We start from the raw sequence: 12,554 nt of genomic DNA, 5'->3' as shown, positions 1-12,554 counted from the left end.
ATGGCAATGTTCTTTATTTCAAGGTCCGGGGGGCCAGTGGTGGCCTCAACTGACCCCAGGTGTGTCTCCCTAACTCTTTTCTCTCTTTATATATATTTCCCCCACCTAGAGGCTTGCTGCTGGCACTGGCTCCAGAACAACTGCTGTGTCTTCCTTCAGGACAGTGCGGCTCTCAGTGAATTTGAGTTTTTCAGTATACAAACTCCCAAGCTATTCTTGAGACTGTGCAAACAGTGAAGAAGCCTTTATACACTGCTGTATGCCTTTTTAACCTGATGTAAGCCACATTGAGCCTGCCCATGGGTGGGAAAATGTGGGATCTAAATGCTCTAAATAAATAAATACTACACAGATCAAGCTTATCAAGAGCTACATGAAGCTGTAAGAAAACAGGATAGCTGTTCCAGAGGTAGTATCCTTAGCAAGATTCTGGGAAAGGTTGGGGAGCATTAAGAAACCTGGGGAGGGGGAGATCTAGCTTGGAAGGACTGGGGAGATGATGATGGCAGCTGATTGGGACAAGAGGATGGTGGAGTTGGGATAGGGTGGGGGATGAGAGCTTCAGCTGGTAGAACGGTATTATTCTTCGTCTCACGGTGGTTACCAGTTGTGAACGCCCTATGATTCATATACTAAAGATCAGTCTAGAAAAATTTAAATTGGCTCTGGTTGTGCATCTTATATAAAGTACCACCAACCCCCTACCAACTGGCCATATCTGTGAGGCACCCATATCTCATTTGCTAAATCTTTAATGTTTCTGCACATCATAATGGATTCAGCTTTAACTATGAAGGCTTCAGTCTGCAGTGATAAAGGAAGTCTTTTACAATCCAATAATTGGACCTGAAGTTAAGTTTAAAATAAACAAAATTTTATAATATTCAAACAAATAATAATAACACAATTCCACATTAAAAATTACTCGACACAACGTGTTTCGGCTGGATGGCCTACATCAGGAGTCTTGTGGCTAATGACGATGATAAAATATGATCATCAAGTGACGTGATGAAGAGAACTCAAGTTACAAATGAGAAAAGTGCAGACAAGGATTTAAAAATGGTCTTTAAAAAGACCATTTGTTAAATGACCCGTCTGACGCTGCACGTTGCGGAAACAATTATAATGTTAGAGCATTGTGGAATTGTGTTATTATTATTTGTTTGAATATTATTAAATTTTGTTTATTTTAAACTTAGCTTCAGGTCCAATTATTGGATAGCCTGGCTCATATTCCCACCTTTTTGTTTACACTTTACGTGCTGTGGGATCTATTGAGTTCTCCACGTACGTGGATTCTCTTTAGTCTTTTACAATCTCCATCTAATATGTCAAAAAGTGGTTCTGTCCACTGTCCTCTTGCAAATTGCTTGCTATAGTATAACCTCTTGGGATTTCTGAAAAAAAAATTTGTTAGGCTACAAATTCTATAAGGTTTATCTGCAAAATTAATTTTGTGGGGACATAGATAAGGCTAGCTTTAAAAATAATTTGTGGGCTAGCACCCGCTTACATAGGGGCCCTTTTACTAAGCCGCATAAGCGTCTACACGCGCCCAACGCATGCCAAAATGGAATTACTGCACGGCTACCACGTGGCTCTTGCGGTAATTTCATTTTTTTGCGCATCCGATACGTGTGTCCGACAAATCATTTTTATTTTCAGACGTGGATATTGGACGTACGCTAAGTAGCATTTGGCATGCGTAGGTCATTACTGCCCGGTTACCACGTGAGTCTTTACCGCTAGGTCAATGGCTGGCGGTAAGGTTTCAGACCTAAAATGGACGCGTGGCAATTTTCATTTTGCCGCACATCCATTTTTGCCAAAAATTTAAAAAAGGCATTTTTTACAGGTGTGCTGAAAAATGATTCTGTGCACACCCAAAACACGTGTCTACACTACCGCAGGCCTTTTTTCAGCTTGCCTTTCTAAAAGGGTCCCTTAGTGCTAAATGTTCCTTACATGTCTTTGCATCATATTTGTGCCTATAAGTTTAGGCTTCCACTACCAAGTGATTTATGGTGCAAGAACGACAATGAGAAATTATTAAGTTATATGGGCTTCATGTTGCTAGAATGACCTGAATGAGGCAATTGCTCATGCTTGTATATATTTTCAGCATCTACCGAACACTTAGTTGGAGCTTTAGAACTGGAGGTTTAAAACTTTTGCTAGACCCTCCCTCTCAGGGATTTCAGTCCAAGTCTTGTCATAAATTTTCTATTAAATAGTTCAGATCGAGCACTGATTTGACATTCCCTTTCTTCTTGTGAGCCATTCCATTGTTGCTTTTGCTTTGTGCTTAGGAACTATGTCCTGCTAAAAGGTGAATCTTCTCCCCAGACCCAAGTCTATAGCAGACTAGACAACCAAACAGCAGCAGCGATCCAAGGAAGGACAAACACAGCAGGAGTTTATTCAAACATCATCAACTTTAATAGAAACAGGACCCAATCTGACCAAGTTTCGGAAAAACCTTCGTCAGGGGTCAAATAGGTTTCCACAATATATTAATGGACACAGGATCACTGTTGCTGTTTGGTTGTCTGTTCTACAGTTGACTGTATCCTGTTTGTTTCTGCTATGGCAGGCTAGGACAGGTTTTCTTCTAGGATCTACCTATACTTTCCGTACTTCATCTATCCCTCAAACTTCACAAGCCTCCCTATCTCTATTGCTGCAAAGCTTCCCCACAGAATAATGCTACCACCACCATGCTCTATTGTAGGGATGGTGTTAATAGGGGGATGTACTCTGTTTGTTTTATATCACACATGTGACTTAGCACTGAGACTATATAGTTCCACCAGGGGCTTGTTAGACCACAAAACCTTCTCTCACCTGCATGGTGTCTCTTATTTTTCTTTTTAATTTCTAGGCAGCCCCTGAAATGTTTTTTCTTCAGCAATGGTTTCTTTCTTGCCACCCTTCCATATTGGCCAAGTGTGTATAGCCTTCACCCAATATGTGCCTTTGCCTTCTAATGTAAACCGCTTAGATATTTTATTATGTATGGCATATTAAATAAAGCTGAAATGTGAATAACTTTATCCAAAAGTCTTTTTTTGGTATGTTCAGACCTTAGATTTAAATTCACTTCAGCTTGATTCTCCATCCAGAAATATTCAGATTGACTCAAATACTGTGACTAGACTCGGGTGGGCTCTGGTAGCATGTCAAGACAATTTCTGGAACCGGCGCTAACCTGGTTTTTCTGTGACAAAGGGTGTGAAGAATTATGCAATCTTATCCAGTGTTACACTTGTTTATAACAGCCTAACTAGAGGGCTATAAAGTGTAGGGTTCTGCTTGATGAAGCTCCTGGGGGCTCTTGGGAACTTTTCGTTAAATTAGTTTATGAAAACCGACCATTTCACCTGATGGCGCAGAACTGCAAAACGTTCCTTGTTGGGACATTGGCAGCAGAGAGAACCCCCTTGATAAGCAACTGGCAGCACTTCAATGCTAAAGAGGTCAGTCAGAATGGATATCCAAAGCATAAAGCAGGGATTCTCAGCCATTTTTTTGGTTCCTGCACCCTTTTAACTAATCAATGAAACCCTCACTCCCCCCCTTCCTAAACCACGTATCCAGTAGTAACTACTGACAGCTATATATGTTGCTTTTAGCCACTAACAGTGCTAACTGCTAACATGTCGCTAAAATGCCGGTAATACCCCATAGTTATACTACCAATAACAGTCCGAATAACTGCCTTCACTCTGTTTTGAAAGTCTCAATAAACTGTCTCAGATTTCAAGACCCTTCTCCACATCCCGTTTGACCTCTTTCCACAACAGATTTGCACAGAATTCTCCTCCACTGCAGAATTGCTTTCAATCCTCTGACGTGTAGTCACTGGCATTGGCAGCTTTATTAGCCCCCAGCAGAGATTGTGGCAGTAAGATGAGCTGGGTAGTGTGCCATGAAGATGAGGGTCTCTGGATCAAGCTGGGGGGGGGGGGGGTGTATGACTAATGTGGAGAAAGAAAAAGATGTAAGTGTATGTGCATGTTGGGGGAGGAGGAGAGTATGCAAGGTGGGTGTACATGGTGGGGAGATAAAGATGGAGATGTGAAATATATGTTTGGGGGGGGGGGGGTAAGGAGAAGCAAAGGTTGGTGAAAAGAAAGAGGTAAAGGGGTACATGCATTGAGTGAGAATTGAAGTTACACAGGATTGGGAATTAGAGGGGGAGAGAGAATGAGGGAGGCAGGTGTTCTTCTGATGAGCCTTATAGCATTTGATTAAAGTTCATAATCCCTGTATGGGTCCTACATATCTTCTTGGGCAGACTGGATGGACCGTGCAGGTCTTTTTCTGCCATCATCTAGTATGTTACTATGTAGGTGGCTTCCCAGATCAAGGGCAAAAGCTGTGGGAATCCTCACCAGTTAGCCATTCCTCCGTGCTCCATCTATGTGGTACTTGCAGTACCAGCTGACACATTACAGTACCACATGACTTTTCATCATGTCTGTTCTACACAATGATTGTGCTCTTGTACCATTCTCCCAACAGTGAGATTAAGGGGGTCTTTTACTAAAGCTTACCTCGAGTTACCTGCAGCAGGGCCCATTTTATTCCTATAAAATGGGCCCTGCTGCAGATAACTCAAGCTAAGCTTTAGTAAAAGACCCCCTAAGAGCTCAGTAACAAAAAAATAGGCATGATTCAGCTGAAAGTCATATAGTTCCAGAACATATCAACCACTCTGGGGAAAAGCATCAGCAGTACAGCAAGGTCGGAATGATGTTTTGTCCACTTGTTTGGTTGAAAGAAGAAAGCAAATTGGCTGTATTTGGGGAGCACGAGGTACCAGCTAACTGGATGCTTGAAGTGGCACTGGCTAGTTGTCTACTTGAGAAGGAGAGAGCAAGCTAGCTGGTTTTGAGAGAGAACTGGTTGAGGGGTAGAGAGCTAGCTAGTGGGCTGGGGTGAGAGCTTATGGTTGGGGAGGACTAGCCGGGTAATTAGAAGGAAGCTGACACTTTGGGAGTCACTGGCTAACTGAGAAGAGACTGGTGGGGACTAGCTAGAGATACAAACTGAGGGGGACAGAAAATAAGATGACCAAGTGAGCATGAGGTGGCCATGAATGGTCTATGGCATATGGTTAGGCTTCCAGTTTTTGGGATCTTAATTTGACAATCCATGGAGCCTGAGAGGAACTCTGAACTGCCAACAGAATGACTTCTTGAATTACTATCTTTTTTAAGAACAACCACAGACTCTGTGGCTTGGTAAAGTAAAATCCCCCCAAGACTAGAACCTATAGATATGGTATATTATTCCAATATGTCTTGAGGAAAACTGCACCAAAACCTTCAAATTCTGAAACTCTGAGAAACATGTTTTCTGTATTGTTGTTTAAAGTCATTATTACTTGATGGATTATATTGTTTTATATTTTAAAATTTAATTTTCAGATGTGCATAGATTATAAATTTTATTTTATTATTTATGAAGAAAATTTTACATTATTTGTGCAGAATTCTCCAGTGTCTGTGATATGCCGGTCAGTTTTTAATGAAACTTTACACCTGCACTTATCACGCAATACATCAATGGATTTAATAGCCAAATAGCAATCTACAAATGACATCAGTGATATATAATATTCAGATTATATACTAATATCTTATAGACCTCAGCAGTGTAACTCTCTGAATCTAAAACTTCCACCAGATCAGGTCATATATTTATCTCATAATGTATTTTCAAATCTTTCAAGTTTTCACAATTTTATAAGAATCTTCTTTCAAAAATTAACTTATACTCAACCGATTAAAGAGATTAATCGGCTAGCGGACAGTACTCCGACATGATTCATGTTTTGAAGATGCTGTCTCAAGGAATACCCCTTATTCAGCTGAACCCAACAATCTTCTGTGTCTCTTCCACTGTGGATGGACGTTCCTTGAGACAGCTATGCTCACGTGAGTGTCTATTATTTAGGTTCTCTTTCTAAAAATGTACTGCCCACAAAAACCTAGCAAATCCTTTGACCTGACGAAGGTTCTCCTTTCTATTATAGAAGGTGAATAAGAAATCCCAAACAGCCAAAGTCATTATGAGTGGCTGCAGTGTATAAACAATTTCCCTTGAGTAGTTCCCCTGAAATCCTTATAGTTTTCTTAGTTTATTTAACAGCTTTCTACCCCCGCTCATAAAAAAGGATATCTGAGCAGCTTACATTCTGAAAAGGAAATAACTGAGGGGTGTGCGAGACAGTTTCACAGTAAGGGAGGATGGGGTAGAACTACATTATAAGATAGGTTGGTGGGGATGGGCAAACACAATAGGGATATGCAATGTGTTGGGTTCTCACACAGCTTGTAGAGGAAAGCGTCAAGTGTAAGCAACTAAGTGGCGGTAAGCCCTCACTGTACAGGAAGTACCGTCAGCCTACCGCAGCAGCCCGGCGGTACTTCCCACCCCTAGCGCCGTCATTTCCGGCGCTACAAAAATGTATAATCGGGCAGTGCAGCATGCTGTCCGATTACCACCAGGTTAACGCAGGAGCCCTTACCGCCACCTCAATGGGTGGTGGTAAGGGCTCCTCCCGAAATGGCCACACGACAAGTGCTTTACTTGCCAACTGGCTATTTCCCATAGGAAGACGAGACTTCCCTTTTACCAGTTGCGGTAAAAGGGGGCCTCGGCGCGGGTGTAAAACACATGCCGATGTCAGCGCCGGCCCCCTTTTGCTGCAGCATAGTAATAAAAGAGGCCCTGATTGTATCTATCTTTATTAACGCGTGCTTACTGCGGCTTAAAATACCTTACCTTGGGGAATGCTCAGGCATCCCGTGGTAATTTTGTCATGGACACATGCCTCTCACGAGCTAAAAAATAGATTTTATTTTTTAGCGCTGGGGCAGGTCAGGGGTGGAGAGTAGGCGTGTTTTGTGCTAATCGGTTAGCACAGCTACATTACCACGCACTAACCAATTAGAGCATGGTTAGCATAGAGCTCTTACCACCTACAAAACAGTTGGGGGTATGGGATCACGAGCTACTGAGAAAATTACCACTTGGCCATTAATGCGAAGAATAAAACAATTTTACCATGTGATAAAATTAGCCTTAGTGCACAGGAATGACCCATGTAAGCACATGCTAAGGCCACCTTTTACTGCAGTTTGGTAAAAAGACTCCTATATTTGGTCATTTTATTATTGCTATGCTGTTAACATTGTGGGTTCCTTTTACAAAGGCGCGCTAGCGTTTTTAGCAAGCACTAAAAATAAGTGTGCGCTAAATGCTAGAGACGCACATATATTCCTATGAGCATCTCTAGATTTAGCACACGCTAATCATTAGCAAACACTAAGAACGCTAGTGCGCCTTTGTAAAAGACGTAAGTCTTATGTCAAGCTATACCTTGGATGAATCTCATCATAAAGGCTGTTAATAAATCCCAATAGATAAACAAATGACGTGTACCATATTTTCGAGTATATAACTCGCAGGATATACATGATTTTACTTTTTTTCGCAAGAGGTGTGGGGTACACAAGTGCGGGTTATACATGAATTTATTTACAAAATCACTGCTTTTCAATAGGAGTAATATACAATTTTATGTTTTATGGCAATAAATTCAGGGTAAACACAGGTGCGAGGTTATACAAAATTAGCTTTTTTTTTCTGCAGGATATACATATGTGCGGGTTATATACATGGAAATACGATAGTGAGAAACTATGACTCAAAGTGCAAAGACAAATGTTTTTTAATTTGTTCAGCTGGATTCATTTTAAGTGATATCTATAAATGGAGCATTTGGAAGGATGATGATGTTAGTAAGATACAATTTCTAAGTGTCTCCCCCTCTCTTTAATTGAGCACGCACATTTGGAGCACATTAAATTTAAAACTAGTACAGAAATATTATGAGTACTCGGGATCATAGTTTTTCACTAATGCATTTTCTAAATACAACATAGGCGTGTTTGCAGCTGTAAATGTATGCATATACACTCTACGCATGTACACAGCCATTTAATAAAGTATGCAAGTGCACTGCAGCTCTGCTCCTGCCCTACCCGACCTACATCCTCAGGAAAGTGTACACACAGGTACTTTAAGAGGTGTATACTCAGCTGTGCCTTTATAAGAGCCTGTTTACATGCAGCAAAAGCTTTGCCCTGAAGAGGACAGGTACAAATCAAAGTAGGGTATACACAAAAAGTAGCACATATAAGTTTATCTTGTTGGGCAGACTGGATGGACCATGCAGGTCTTTTTCTGCCGTCATTTACTATGTTATAAAATGCCTGAGCTCTGGAACAAACTGCCAACCTACCTTCCTCTCATCCTCCCTGCAGAAATTTAAAACTGACCTCAAGTCCTTCCTACTTGCTGCCACCTATGATTTAATGATATTCTTGTTGCATGTATGAGGGCACTGGATACTGATCTGAACTACACAATCCCCTCCCCATTCGTGTTTCCCACTCACCTATCCTATGGAACACTGCCCCTCTTTCCTCACAATCTGTTGCTTTCCTTTCTCGCCCCTCCCTGATTGCTTTTAATGTAAGCCATCCAAACATTAGTTTGATGGGCGGGATATAAGCCCTTAATAAACTTGGAAACTTGGATCTCAGCTGGACATAAAAGCCCCTGAAATTAGATCATGCCTAGCCTTGGAAAGCCAGGGGCATACTCTGGCATTTCATGCAGCCTGTTGCATTCCTCCTGGAGCTGAGAAAGAATGAATACAAGTGTACTCTAAAACTACAAGCCATTAGCATGTGCTCAAAACATTAATCTTACCTTAAAAAGTATAATTGTATCCATCCTCTAAAGTCACCCCTCTAAAGGTTTACTAATGACTGTTATTTCACCTGCAGACGTTTAGCTCTCACTTATTCCTGGGCTCAGAGAGTGGGCAGTGCACACTTTCCAACCCCTTCACTGTTAAGCACCCCTGCATATGTTCTTGGAATTATTTTTTAGTATGTATTGCTTTTCTCTCATCCTAAAAACTATCTACTGGTGATAATTAGCAGCAACCTGGGCAGCTACTGTACAGTAAATTAACATGGTAATTTTTCAATAAGCCACCTTACTTTGAGCTTCCATAAAGCAATTTGATCTTCAAACACAAAATATGTGCACAGTTTGTGTCTGACAGTGGGTGGTTATGCGAATTACATAAACTTGTAAGTTTCTATAGCTACTAGACATATGCAGCACTGCACACTTGAAATTATACTATACTATATGTGAGTTGGCTAACACTACAAGGAGTGAAGGTGGGAATCAAATCCTCACATCATCTGGACCAAAGAGTGTTGCACTAACCATTAAGCTAGCAAGCCACCACAAAGGCATGTGAATACCTCAAATTGTTTCCAAAGGGAACTGACAGGGCCGCTGAGAGACAAACCCGGGCCTGGGGCAGCTGCCACTGCTGCCGACGTTGCCCACCCCCCACTTGGGCAGCCACTGCCCTGCTGCCACTCCTGCTCCCCCCCATTCGAGCCACCGCCGCTGTCCCCCGCCCTCTTGCCTTCCTGCGTCTGCTCCTCCCTCAGTCTGTCACTCTCCTGCTCCTATGTGCCGGGACCCGGGTTTTCATGTTAACACAATCATCCAGGTCCCAACATACAGGAGCAGGAGAGAAGACCCCTGTGCTGGGCCCCCCTTGGAGGCCAGGCCCAGGGAATCTTGCCTCCCTCCCCCGCTCCCTCTCGGCGGCCCTAGTTTCTCCTCCAAACAAGTAATTGCCTAACTCTACACACATACTGTCAGATAGCTGAAAATCAGACAGATTGAACCCTTTTAACCACCCTGTGCCTGATTTTGCCCTTATAGTTTCCTGACCAAGCTTGATTTGTCCTGTATGTATATAGCGCTAAAACAGCATTCTCTGCCTTCTTGCCTCACACTCCAGCCACAAAGAAGCAGCCAGTTAGGCATTGTAAGAGAAACAGATTCAGAATTCAAAACGCCAGCGATGAGCAACACAGGATCCTTTTAACAACACATCTTACAAACTTCGGAAGGATGCTCTCTTTGGCACAATGTTAAGTACTAAAATGTGTGAAGCAGTAAATCTGAGAGACTGAGACCATACTTCACATACCTTGGCACAGGGGTGAGACTCATTCCTGTTATGGTATTCACAAAACAAACCCATTTGCAGATCTACCCCATGTGAGAAAGCAGAAGTCAGGGATCAAACAAAACCCATGGTCAGGAAATGAGTGTGGGTTTCTTAATCTACCATAAACAACTGCATTTCTTTGTTTTCATGTATTAAAATTATATTTTACCAGTTGCTGTTAAGGATCTTTCATAATTCACTTAACAACTAGAGGTTGGCCAGGGTTTCCACACACACCCTAAGATTTACAGTAGCTGCCACTTTAATAAGGGAGTCTGCATTTCAGGGGCCTTTACCAGATGCTTCAAAAATCCACTAGAATATTGTGATTGGCAACTGCAGCTGCCTTCCAAGGGCAAACAAACAGCCTATCTTGCTCTCTTCCCTTTCATCTTTCATATGGGCGAGCCACTGCCCTGCAGCTGTGACAAACCCGGCCTGTCACTGACACGGAAGCTCAGTCCAGCAGCAGAGAGAATGTCATCAAAATTTCATGTAGATCATGCCACCATGGCGGAACACAAAAAAAAGTATAAACCAATGAACAAGAAAGAAGATATATATATCTGAGGCTTGACTTTCAAAAGAAAAGGAAAAAAAAAAAAAGAACAAAAACTTCTAGCCCCGGGCACAAGGCACCACATTCAGTTTCCGGAGCACTGTACACCCGCACGATCAGGGCAGGTTTCATTTCATTCCAGCCTGCAGTATTTTCTTACAGTGCACATGGAGAAACTAACCCTAGTAAAACCGTCCTGAAGCGGCATGTGACATATGGCTCCAGAAAAAGGAGGACGGATTGAGCCAGCCGGGTTTTACTTCCATTGCTTTCAATGGAAGTAATTGAGCCAGCCAGGTTTTACTTCCATTGCTTTCAAGCAATGGAAGTAAAACCCGGCTGGCTCAATCCGTCCTCCTTTTTCTGGAGCCATATGGTAACCCTACGGCCTGTCCTCCTACTTTTTGTTCACTAGAAAGAAACCCTGCCAGATTTTACTACAAGTCACTTCCAAACGATCACCAAATGCCCCTTTAAGTCACCTATGCCCACATACTTTTTCTACAACACATCAGCACTTGTCAGCAAAGGCTGTGATGCATAAAAGGCCACCTATCAAACGTGGTGTCCTGCTAATCATCGACCAGGGTGACGTCTGCTGGAAAAGTTTACAATAGACGGGTTTTCGGTTTGTAGCTGATTGCACAAATATAACTTTGCCCGTAGAATTAACTATTCTGCAACCGGGCATACTGGAAACCTGCTAAAAACACAGCAAAACCGGCTCACCCGGAGCTAAGCCGGGCTTAACCCGCAAGTCTTGGCTAGAGAAGCTGGCTTAAGTTCTAAATATACAAGGTCACAGGACTTTGCTGAGCAGAGCCGAGGCAGTGACTGACTGCAGCGCCCCCTCACTGCTTTCCTCCCAACAATAACTGTCAAGTTAACTCTTGTCAACTTCCAGCACCCCAGAAAATGCAAAAAAAAAAAAAGCCAGAAGGCACCTAGAACTTACCCGCCGAGGCCCGAAGAAAAGGAGAAATCGCGCCGGCTATCAAACTCCAGCAGAAAAAGTGTAGCCACAGGCACTTAGTTAGCTCTGAGCTCATTGTATATCCTCGTTCTCATAAAACTGTAAAGGGCTGTTGTACGTAGGAAAGACAGAGACGGAGGGACTAGGAGCTCTGCACAGAAACCAAATTTTGAAGATGTTTTTTCCCCCTTTTTTTCTTCACTCTCTTGGATGGAAAGAGACCAGAGTCCTAGCAGCTCTGCATTCCGATGGGGCCTGGGGGGGCTGAATGAGCTCTGTGTGTGACTCACTCAAAGCTAACTTCGGCACTACGGGCGAAACAGGAAATCTTCAACTTTACAAACAGCTGGGCAGGACCTCTCTCTCTCTTGCTCCCTCTCAGTTCTTACTGACTTTTTTTTTTCTTTAAGAAAACCTCACCCACTTCCTGCCAATCATCTCTTGAAATCCTATCCGTTACTACAAAGCACCGTACTGAAATGGCAGGATATGCCTATACAGCTCTGCCTGCTCTTTACTGCATTGGGTATATGGAGGAGACCTAGGGTTAAAAAAACAAACAAACTGAAGTATAAGTTCACGAACAACAAAATAGCTAGTATTTTTTTTCAAACATTTTCTAAAAATATATATATGGTGCTGCTCAAAAGGGTGCTGATGTAAATGTATGCATGGACAATCTACACCAACCATAAGCATTTTATAAAGAACAAGCAAAAAACACCCGTTTCTCCAAAAATGAAATGGGCCCTAGGAAGGCCCTCCATGTCCACCAATTCTCCCCTCCCATCCCAGGGCCGTGCCTAGGGTCTCTGGCGCCCCCCTGCAGACTATCAGTTGGCGCCCCCCCTGCAGACTATCAGTTGTTGGTGGCGGCGGCCCTCCCCCCCCCCCCG

General features: G+C 42.7%; 1 protein-coding gene across 1 annotated transcript in view; it reads right to left on the bottom strand.

Moving 5' to 3' along the window:
- Nucleotides 1–11,952, bottom strand: part of TGFBR2 (transforming growth factor beta receptor 2) — a 178,956-nt gene extending 167,004 nt beyond the window's left edge. Inside the window, exon 1 of the mRNA XM_030205906.1 lies at nt 11,641–11,952. Within this exon, the coding sequence (XP_030061766.1) occupies nt 11,641–11,734 (94 nt within the window). The 5' untranslated portion in view covers nt 11,735–11,952. The remainder of the gene's footprint in view (nt 1–11,640) is intronic.
- Nucleotides 11,953–12,554: the final 602 nt, after the last annotated feature.

Source organism: Microcaecilia unicolor, chromosome 1 (genome assembly GCF_901765095.1).
Source record: "Microcaecilia unicolor chromosome 1, aMicUni1.1, whole genome shotgun sequence".
NCBI classification, from domain to species: domain Eukaryota; kingdom Metazoa; phylum Chordata; class Amphibia; order Gymnophiona; family Siphonopidae; genus Microcaecilia; species Microcaecilia unicolor.
The sequence above is the reverse complement of the archived record's forward strand: the minus strand, read 5'-3'. Positions and strand labels throughout refer to the sequence as shown.